The sequence below is a fragment of the Python bivittatus genome, unplaced genomic scaffold, assembly GCF_059951505.1.
Source record: "Python bivittatus isolate LINGU-HERP-01145 unplaced genomic scaffold, Pbiv_v1 ctg000480_np1212, whole genome shotgun sequence".
In the NCBI taxonomy this organism is placed as follows: Eukaryota; Metazoa; Chordata; class Lepidosauria; order Squamata; family Pythonidae; genus Python; species Python bivittatus.
In genome coordinates, this window is record NW_028277075.1 from 59229359 (window position 1) to 59240672 (window position 11314).

Genomic DNA, 11314 nt, shown 5'->3' on the forward strand with positions numbered 1-11314 from the left:
CTAGAGTCTTCAAAATCAAGCTGGATGGTCTTCTGTCAGAGATGCTGTAGTGGATTCTGCACTGGGCAGAGGGTTAGACTAGATGACCTCCAACTCTATGATACTATGATTCCACTCAAGCCAAAGTGCCCTCCATATGTCAAAGCCACAATGGCTGGAAGCATGGGAGTTTAAATCCAATATTTCTGGAGGGTATCAGATTGGCAAAAACTGCAATACATGTTTAGGATTAGACAGATTTTGAAATGTTCCATGTGATCAGCATTAAGTTTTGAGGATGCTTGAGATGCAAGAACCTGAACATGTCACTCTGAAGGAGCTTTGGAATCAATCTAATTTATGTGTGTTTACCCATAAATTAAAGCAGTATTTCAACTTAAAAAGAACAAGATTAGTAACCAAAAGCTCTTCTGAAGATTTAAGTTTGGAAGTAGGCTCCATCTAAAGGAAGGATGGGCAATCTGTAACCCCAGGGCCAGATGCAGTCTCTGGAATAATTTCACAATGCCCCCCACCCCCAAGAATATAGCTTGAAAGCCATACCCAGTCAGTCAAGAGCTGCAGTTCAAAACCAGGCCCAGGAAGCAGGTGTCAGAAGGGGGATCCAAGAGTTCCAAATGGTGAAATGGATGCTATAAGCATTTGTAAGGCTTAATGCACCTATTATGCCCTATAGTTCTACCCCAAATTCTGCAAAAAGGGCTCTGGCAGGCAGAAAGGGGAATCTGGCAGGCTAGATGCAGCTTCCATGCCATATTTTTGCATTTCTGCATTAGAGGTCAGGTAAAATCTACCTTCAATGTCAACCTGCTGCTTGGGGGAGAGAGCGATCAAGGGGAAAATAGGTGTCAGCAACAGAAAGAAAGTGAATGGATGGTGTGCCCAGTTTTTAATTCTAATCCAGTGTTTCTCAACCTTATCAACTTTAAGATGTGTGGACTTCAACTCCTGCTCGCTAGGGAATTCTGGAAGTTGAAGTCCACACATCTTAAACTTGATAAGGTTGAGAAACACTGCTCTAATTCCATCCATTATGCTATGCAGTCCTCAGCAAATTAACTAGGAGAGAACAGGGGAAAGGATATAACTACAGTAATGCAACAAGGAAGGTACTAATCACTTGCCTCCCCTCTAAAGGTGGAAACAGGACTTTGTGTTTGACCCAAACATTACATTGAGATGAGGTAGTTTTCTGATATCCTATCTGACTAATGGCTATTTAGGAGCCAAGAGATGTAGAAGCAGACATAGTATGGCAAGGGACATGCTGTTCCACACCTTCCTTACCATCTCTGTCTCTCGACTGTTAAGAATGGAGGATGACAGTGATGACTTTTGCAAAAAATGGGGTACTGAGATGTCCCTTTGTTAAGGGTCAGATGGCTTAATTGAGTGAGAAAACACCTTCTTAAAGTAAGATACAGCCCAACAGCAAAAGGCTGAGTGGTAGAGAGGTCAGTAGCATTGTTAGTTCACCACACAAATAGCTGCATGCCAAGTGTGGTAGACATCTGCCTGTGAACAAGACATAGTTCCTTCCCTTCAGAGTTTTTGTGTCCAATATATGCACAACAGCCCAAAACTTGCAGAAATATCATGTATATCTTTTAAAAAACAAACCTGGTACTTTGCAAGGTTCATTTGCCCTCAGGAAAGAAGGAATACTTTTTCCTTGGCACATTCGCTTTGCTTGAGACTCCATACCAATTCCCCACTGAAACACTGAACCATTTTCTGCTCACACAGAAGGAAAATAAATTGTCAAGATTAAAAACTATTCCCCTGACAAGAAACTGAAGAAATACATTAATGTGTCTTATTGATATCAGCTTAACAGTTAATGTTTAGCACATAAAATGTAACAGTTCCCCAGCTGGCTTCTGACAAGCAAAACCACTGGGGAAGCCAGCAGGAGGTCACAAGTTGCGGTCACATGAGGTCTTCGCCTAATGATTGCATGGTCCTTGCCTAACTACTGCAACCAGGGCTGCCGGAATTGCTGTTGTTCATGCGATGTTTCACTTAACAACCGCTTTGCTTAGCGACAGAAATTCCAGTCCCAATTAGGGTCATAACCCAAGGACTACCTGTAACCTTTTAAAGACCCCTAATACATTACATCTTCAACTAGTGAGGGCCACTTCATGCACCCCATTTTTAGAATGAGTTCCATACCATCCGAGTTAATGCCAGAAGAGACAATTTAATATCAATTTCCAGGGCTTTATTTAATGAAAGTTATTAAGCAATTTATATGGTTTAAACGTCTGAAGGTAAAGGACCAAAATTAGCTTAATTATAAATTCCTTTTAAAAGTCTTCCAAACCACTTTTTATTAAGAGATACATGAAAGGTAAATGATCATCAAACAATACATTCCATAAAGTACCTGATTTATATTAGTCTGTCATTGAATACTGAATCAGTGAATTACTTCTTAAATACTTCATGCTTTCTCTAGACCACACACCAATTTCAGCTACAATATTAAACTCATCTGGTCTGGCACAATATTATTTATGTATTATTGTTAATTTCACTATAAAGGTGTAACTCACCAACCACAGCAACTGCATGCCTGAGTCCAGCAGCAATATTTACTACTTTATCCTGTAAAGACTATGGGACGGGGGGGGGGGAGAGGAGACTTTTAAGAAAATGTGTATCATAAAAAATAATGTCTGTTGAACTGAATACTTGATTTTTCAAGGTAGCTTAATAAACAGGAAGCATGAACATATTACAAAACTGCTGTTATTTCCCTGACAAGGTGATTAAAAAGCTTCAGTTGCCAAAGCACCAACTTTTCAAGGCCCCTTACCTTAATCAGTACTGGAATAGTACATCTGCCTGAAATATCAGGAACTCCCAGTTGCCCAAAGGAATTAGAACCACAAGAGTATACTTGGCCACTTCCTGAAAGATAGAGCAGTGCATTTCAACACCTTTAGTGTCTACTTCAAGTCAAAACTATGTGAATTTTCAGTACCATATGCCATACAATACTTATTATTTGCATAGCGCTATGGTTGATTCTAATTCATGTAATCATAGTTATTCCTTGAGTCATCTATAGTCATTCATTATTTCTAGTGTGACTTAAATGCAATGTAAGAATTTTAGAACATCAAAGGGAAAACTTGAGGAGGCAGAAGAAAGGGAGAGAATGAGGTAAAACAATTGCAAATAAAGGAACTGTATACAAAAACAGGGCCAGCAAAACAACTGAAATCCAGAACTGAAAGGAATTCTCCTAGCTGCAAAGTAGCTTCAGAGGACTTACAAGTTTATAAGGGAATGATTGTTTTACTTGTTTTAACCTTCCATAAGTCACCCAGTCATTGGCAAGTGGGCACAGAAATTGAATGAATGAATGGTCTATTATCTTTGAGCTAAAAATATTGCTAAAACTTACAAAAGGCCTATGATAGAAAGCCCATCTGAACAAGTCTCCATGAGAAATATGCCAACCAATTCCAGGAAAGCTTTTTGAGGCTGCAGATGACCTTTGAAGAAATCCATCATCATTCCCTGAGGGAAGACCTCCTTTACTGTATGAGTCATCATGTGGGCATACCTAGAGAGAACATTACTAATAAATAGTAATTTAAACTGTACTAAATTGAGGTGTTGATCTCATGCTTGGATGTTCAATACCCTCCCTAATGAACGTGCACTGCAGGATTTATACTCTGGCTTTGATGGAGTGGAGGGTAAAGTTACTTAAACAGAATTGTGCTTTAACTTTGTACATAACTACTCTGAGCACAGCACACCATATCCTGTCTAATCTAATTCTTGTTATTTTAAAAAGCCAATAAAATCCTGGGGGTCTTTGGGAACCGGACATTCTTAGATGGCTCCACTATGATTGATATTCGGCTCTCTCCATGGGGTTTGTATATTTTAAAATTTAACATTTTAAACTTTTTGATGATGTTGTATTTTAATAATCACTTTTTTATCTTTTATAATTATTGTTTTTATCTATTGTTATTTAATTGTTGTACGCTGCCCAGAGTCACTTTGTATGAGATGGGCAGCTATATAAATGTGATATATAAATAAATAAAATAATCCAATGAATATTAGCCACATCTGCATCCCACTGGAAGCAACTGAATGGGACTTTTAATACTAATTTAGCTTTATTTTAGGGCTTTATTGTTAAGTTGTGCAGCACTACAAGCACTGGCCACACAGAGAGTACAAAAGTCTTTGTTTGTAGCTCTTTTTTAAAGATTTTTTTTATCCCACCTCTATTATTTTTATAAATATCTCAAGGCAGCAAACATACCTAATAATCCTTCCTCCTTTTTTCCCCACAACAACCACCCTGTGAGATGAGTTGGGCTGAGAGAGAGTGGCCCCAAAACAGCATTTTCTTAATTATTGTGCTTAATTCAGCTGAAAATGGTCCCATTTCAAAACACTCAATAATAGGATATTTTGTAATTTGTATATACAATGCAATACCCTCTGAAGATCTTGGACACCCTTGGAGGCAGGCATAGGGTCCAAGGCTTTCACTGCATGCAATGATTTGCTTCAATGTTCACCCAGGTCTTTGGCAAGGAAGACAGACCCCTCTCTTCATCATGCTTGCCATCTTTATATTTTATGTTTTGTTGAATTTATTGCAATTTCTTTGTTTGATTGTTGTGAGCCGCCCAGAGTTGTTGAGAGTCAGGTGGCGTATAAGTTTAATAAATTATTATGACAGATTTACCAGCAAGTACAACTGTAAAATCCCAGCCACAGGCAACTTGTATGACAGGACAGCCACAGAGAGAAGAACATAAGGTAAAATGTGTCACATCCTCAGTATGACCAAGTCCCAACTGTCCATCTTTATTCTGGCCACAGAAAAAGATCTCTCCAGTGTCTGTGAAATAAACAAATAGCATCAGAATTATCTATAGCAAACGGACCATGTAACTCAATAGATTTAACCATCAGGGGCCTATTATGACAGCAACTGCTATTTAGGAAATGTTTTCATGTTAACAATGCCCAGTGCTGTTTTTCCTCTGTTACAGAATGCTAAATCTGTGGCTTTCGGGTATTGTTGGATTCTCAGTCCCAACCAGAACAGCCAACTAGGATAGCCAATAGCCAGGGATGAAGAGAGATGGAGTCCAGAATCATCTATAAGGCTAGTTCCTCATTCCAGCTCTTTTAATACTTAAATAAATATACCCAGAAACTACTCAAGGTAATGAAGGATGTGGGAGTCTACAGCCCCTTGACACCTATACATGGACTCTACTTGTGCCCTCAAGATAGCTGTCTGAACTCCCAACTTGGATGTTTTGCCCTACAAATGAAAACATGCAAGTTCTGTGGTAAAAATACAGGGGACCTTCACAGGTCTTGTCCTACCTGTACAGGTAAACCATGAGGGATTAAATGAACACATCTGACTATGGGTGTTTGCAGAGGAATGGCAAGTGGGAGGGCATGTGACATCACATGCATCATGATGGAAATGACATAATGAGGGACATGACATAATTTGACATCATCCTGGCTTTTAACAGATGTCTAGGCAACTGATCCTCAAATAACTCCTATACAGATTTGACCCAATTTGTTTATTACTGAACTCACTGGATTAGTTTATGATTTAAATCACTGAATCAGTCATAATTTGCATCACCGTCTTCTAAAGGACTGGTACATTAATTCTTACAGAACAATTGTGTGAGCATTGTGATACTTATTAAATGGGTTCTTTAAGGGTATAATTACTGTAATAAGGAGTGATATAATTATTTCTTAACTAACTGTATTTTGTTGGTTTGTTTTTAAAATATTCTTCAGCCCTGCATAACTCTGGCATAAAACTGCCCATCCAACAAAACTAAAGCAATGATATCCACCATAATCCAATTCTGAATGGATGTTTATCTTCTAAATTCCATAAACTCTATTTCCACATAGCTAAAATACTTAGCTCATCAAAAATATTTAAAATCTAATTCATGTCAGACTAGCTTCATATTTAGATATTGCCCTGAAACACCCTTCAATAAACCCTGCTTGATGACCTTAGAGACATAGTAGAGACATAAGGGAGAGCTACCATGTGGATTTTTCTGGATCTCTCAATGATCTTTAATAGCATTAATCACAGAATATTGCTGGAGTGCTTCAGTGGGTCAGGAATTGGAGGTTTTGTATTACGCAGTGGCTCCATTTCTATTTGCAGACTGTCATTGGCTAGTAGCAATGGGAGATTTTAGTACACCCCATGGCACTTGCATTGTGGAGCCCCACAGGGTTCTATTCTTTTTAAAAATAGTTATCCAAAGATCTGGCATTCTGTGTAAACAATAATGTAGATGACAGTTCTCTCTCTCCTTTCCACCTCAAACAAGAGAAGGTGTGGAAGTGTTTGATAGTTGCCTGGGGACTGTGATGGATTGGATAATGGCCAACATACTGAAGTGGAATCCAGATAAAATGGAGGTATTGTGGAAAAGGCATTCTCAAGCCTGGGACCTGGAAAGGTGTCCTGTTCTGGACAAAGGGAGCACACGCTCCAGAAGAGGTATACAATCTGGGGGCTCTCTTGGTTTCCAGGCTGATTCTTGAAGAACAGAAGCCTCCATGGCAAGGAAGCCTTATATCCTGCTACAAATCTACATGGACTCAAACAGTCTAGTCTCAAATAGCATAGCCTCAGTAACCCTAACCTCAATAATCTACAACTGAATTACAGCAATATGTCAATGTGACGCTCTCTGATATAGAAGTTGCAGCTGGTACAGAATGAAGTTGCCCGATTACTAAGTGAAGCAGGAAAATGAAAACAAATCATACCAGCTGGCTGCTGTGAGCTACCAAGCCCAATTTAATAAGCTTGCAATAGTCCATAGTGCTAAATGGTTTAGGATCAAGTGCTTAAAACACCAATATCACTCAACCTATAAGAGTAGCTGGGGAGCTGGCTTCTTAGTGGCAGCACATCTCCTGAAGGAAATATAGTGGCCCACATCCTGTCTTTTTTTAGACAACAATTAAACTCATGCCTGTTCACCCAGAACAGAATAACATCTGCTCGGGGACAAAACTGCTTTTGGACTGCCTCTTTGAAATGAATTGCTTTCAGTTTTGGATACTGTTTTTATTGTTTTATTTTAGTAGTTTAGTAGTTTTATCATTGATTGTTTTATTTAATTGCTGTGTTCAAGTTTTTATTATCTTGTACAGCATGCTATGGCTCTTTGGGGAAGAAGAATGGCATAAAAATATAATGATGATGACAATTGTGACAAAATATCTAACAGAGCCTAGGAACATGGAGGACGGAGCATGACCCTTACAGGGAGAAGCAGGCCTGTTACCGAAAATATTCCAGAGTCCATTGGGGGTGGGGGGAATGTCAGAAAGAGACTCAGACTAATTCCACCTTAATTATGCTAGGTATAAGTTGAGCTGGCGAATTGATTTGACAAGTTGTCAAGATTTGGCCACATTACTACTAGCAATAAAGATCTTTCCAAAAATCCAAGTGGTTCTTGTTTGATGAGTTTGATTTGCCTTAAAGGGTTTGATAAAAATGATGATGATAGTAATAATAATAAGTAGCAGCAGCATAGCTTCAACTTCCTTTTCTCCAAACAATTACACATATATTTCAAATTGTTCTATTATTATCTACAGGGAGCAGAGGGGACTTGGATACCATAAGCATCATACAAAGAAAGAACCATGGATGGGGAATATTCTGACTGATCGTGCAGGAAGGATCTACAATCTGCCAGAGCTGAACTTCACAGTATGCAAGGAAATATTATAGTTGGATTCTCACCAGTAAGAACAGCAGAATGACCTCCTCCTCCAGTAATGCTTTTGATACAAGTCTGATTAAAGAGAAATGCCTTCACAGCCTTGGGCAGGAAGACATCATTTTTATGACCAAGACCAAGTTGTCCATAGCTGTTTGCTCCCTGTAAAAAAGTGGGGAAGGTGAGGGAAATAGGCTTGTTTATTTAAACCCTGATTAATTCAGAGATGCCCAAGATGCTATCTATTTGTATCTTACAGCCAAATAAACTATACACTGAAATATAGTTCTATTTTGTTATATGGTATTTATAAGATTTACTTAATATTAATACTTGTAATAGCCCTGTCAGGACAATCTAAGACAGACCAATTCATGGTCATTCAGATATCATCTTTGCCAGTCAAGAGTTCAAAGTCTTTAGACATTTAACCCAACATTCTACCCATCACACACACAGCTCTTTACTGAAGTTCACATTTGCTAGTTTGTTATTGAAAAGATAATCTTTTACAAACATATATATTAGAAATTGGCAAAGCTTACAATGAGTCAGGCCACTGAGTCCAGTTTTGTCAACACTGACTGGCAGCAGAGAGGGATATTATACTTGGGCTGCAAAACTCCAGATGGCACCAAGGTGATTCAGAAAATGCTAACTATTTAGTTGTCAGGATTCTTACAACAAAACTCTGGAATTTCAGAAGGGAATTTGTCAGCCATACCTAGAGATATTAAGGGTTGAAATGTGCCATTCTCCAAGGTAGGTATTATAATAACTGTAAATTTATGAAAAGTACCTAATGTTGCTTTTTCTCTTTCTCCTTTCCAATCATATTTTCTATGTGAATTGTGTCTTTTACATTATAATTCTGGGATTTCATATTAACACTCTCCTTTCAAAGCAATTTTAGATTTAAAAAATCCAATAAGAATATTTTATATATCATAAATAAATAAAATATCTACTAGGCAACTCCATCTTATATCTCAGCCACAGTATCAAAGATTTTCACATGTTCCTCTTCCAATGTCATTAGTTTATGTATTTATTTATTTATTTGAGCTTACCTGACACTCCACAAAGATTCTGAGCAACTTAAAAGTCCCTCTCCAGTAAGAGGTAAAAGGATAGTTATAATAAATTTGATGCCAGAGGAATAAATATCAAACACATATCATAGCAGCAGGTATTTTATTCATAACTAATTCTCAGTCAAGGTCTTTTTGAATAACTGAATCATAGAATTATAGAGCTGAAAGGGAGCACAAGGATTGTCTACATCTAGTCCTCTGCAATGTGCAGAAAAATCAATGAAATCATCCATAAGACGTGGCTGTTCAGGCTCTTCTTAAAAATCTCCAGAGATGGAGAACCTACAGCCTCCATTGTAGGTATAAACAAGACCAGTATTTCTCAACCCTAGCAACTTTAAGATGAGTGGACTTCAATTCTCAGAATTGCTGGCTGGAGAATTCTGGGAGTTGACGTCCACACATCTTAAAGTTGCCAAGGTTGAGAAACACTGAACAAGACTATACCACTTCCTCTCTTGCACCGTGTGTTCTTCTGAAATAAGGTTGTTCCAACTGGTGGATTTGGTCTTTCCAAAAAATTGACAGACTAGCCAGCCTAATGGGGGGGGGGGGGGCAGTGGGGGGGGGGGGAAATACTTTTCCAAAAAACAAGATCTGTGGACTGAGAAGCCTCGTTCCTGTGGCACCTCTTTAAGGGAACCTAAAGAGATCCCACTGGTCCAAAAAATATCCTAGTCCCAAACCATAATATAAGCTGTTATCATCCACAAATTCCTTTCTTCATGCAACAGAGGAGGAATAAGGTTGTCACTGCACAAAAGAATATATGGATACAAGTCTGCCCATATTTCACATTCCTAGGATATTCCTAATATGATGGCTAATCTTCGATGCAGCAAATTCCAACAGACAATTTCCAGCATGAAACTAGTGAATTAATATTAATCACGAATTAAGTTTATCGAGTTTGTGTATTTTGACTTACAGGTTTTTATCCTATTGGGTGTTCATTAATTTGCCAGACCAGAGATTTAATGCTATTTTGTGAATTGTGGAGTCCTTAGGGTTCAGAGAACCCCAAGGACTCCACAGTTCAATCCTGAGCTACATATATTCTCTTTTATTGGTATTTTGTGAATGTTCACTACAAAGAAGCTACGGTGGAAGTGCTAATAAGACAGAAACCATTGGCCAGCAGAGAGCAGCAAAGCCTAACGCTCCTCTCACGGCTGGCTTGCAGGACAGGAAGACCCAGCCCTTTGGACAAGCCTTAAAAGAGATCTTTAACTTCTGCCTTAGAGTATGAAGTCTTCAAGAATTTGAAGGGGTAAATCTTCAGCGACGCTCTGTACTTGCAGTCGCTGCAACTACACGAACAGTTCGTTCTTCCGAGCAGCGCTGCCGAGTATGTTGTGAACGGAGCTCTGCCCCTTTCGAAACCGCACGACAGCGAAGACTTTAAAGGGGTTGTTAATTTGGATTGCGATATGATGCGTGTCTGGATCTACACAGGTATTACGTGTGACAAGAGGAGCTTCTCTCTTGCTGGCCTGCTTGTCATGTAATTATTACAGCCGCAGGTGTTCCCCTTTTGGATTTCAACCCAAGCAAAGCAAATCGACGACGCATTCCTCCGATGATAGGATTTGCCAATATCCTGTTTGTTTCAGTCATGGATGGAGGTGCTGGTAGGAATACTAATCTCCACCACAGGCTTGCTGCGCGATGAAAAAAAAAACATTTCAAAGGCTTAATTTAGAAACAAAACAATGGTCTGGAAAACGCGGGAAAAACGTATTTGCGACGAGAAAGTCCGCCCCTTTCCTCCTCAGCCATAGCCTGACCCAGCATAGGCCCTTTTCCTTCCTCCCTTCCGCCCTCTTAGCACCGCTACGGGGACCTACCCAAGCGAGCAACGCTCGTGAGGCGTCCTGGCGGGCGACGGCCATAATCGCCGAAGAAGGCGGAACCCGTTGCGGAAGCGCTCGTGGCAGGGAAAAGGTCCGCCTTTTTCTCGTTCTCGGTGCGGCTGCAGGAGCGGGCGAGGTGTATTCAAGCTACCAGCCACCCAGCCAGCCGGCCGAGCAGGTAGAGGGAGGACTGAGGCAATGCAGCCCCCTTTGCCCGTTCGGTGCTTGCAGCTGTGGCTTGGAGTTGCGGAAGATGTGGCGATGCGAACGCGTGCGAGGAGTGCTGGGCGTGAACCCAGGAATATGCGGACAGGACGTGTCAAAGGAGTTGCTATGTTTGTCTGGTGTGAAAGGCAAAGCCTCCTTCGAGTGGAACTCGACTCCTGGGGACTTGGTGGACATGTCCATGTGGTTTCTTGGCAACAGTATGGAAGTGGTTTACCATAGCTTTTTGACTTCCCAGCCCTGGGATTTGGCGTGGTTTCTCACAATACATGTTAATGAATTGATTTAGGTGAAAGAAAATCTTCACACTGGGATATACAGATTGTCCTCACTTAATGACCACAATTGG

General features: G+C 39.9%; 1 protein-coding gene across 3 annotated transcripts in view; it reads right to left on the reverse strand.

The window, feature by feature from the left end:
- The window catches only part of SERGEF (secretion regulating guanine nucleotide exchange factor), a 96526-nt gene extending 85524 nt beyond the window's left edge, over positions 1-11002 (reverse strand). For all 3 annotated transcript variants that reach the window (XM_025168192.2, XM_025168193.2, XM_088146019.1), the window contains exons 1-6: positions 10735-11002; positions 7817-7955; positions 4730-4885; positions 2822-2916; positions 2559-2619; positions 1621-1734 (exon numbers count right to left, since the gene is read on the reverse strand). In XM_025168192.2, the coding sequence (XP_025023960.1) occupies positions 1621-1734; positions 2559-2619; positions 2822-2916; positions 4730-4885; positions 7817-7955; positions 10735-10779 (610 nt within the window). In that variant the 5' untranslated portion in view covers positions 10780-11002. The remainder of the gene's footprint in view (positions 1-1620; positions 1735-2558; positions 2620-2821; positions 2917-4729; positions 4886-7816; positions 7956-10734) is intronic.
- Positions 11003-11314: the final 312 nt, after the last annotated feature.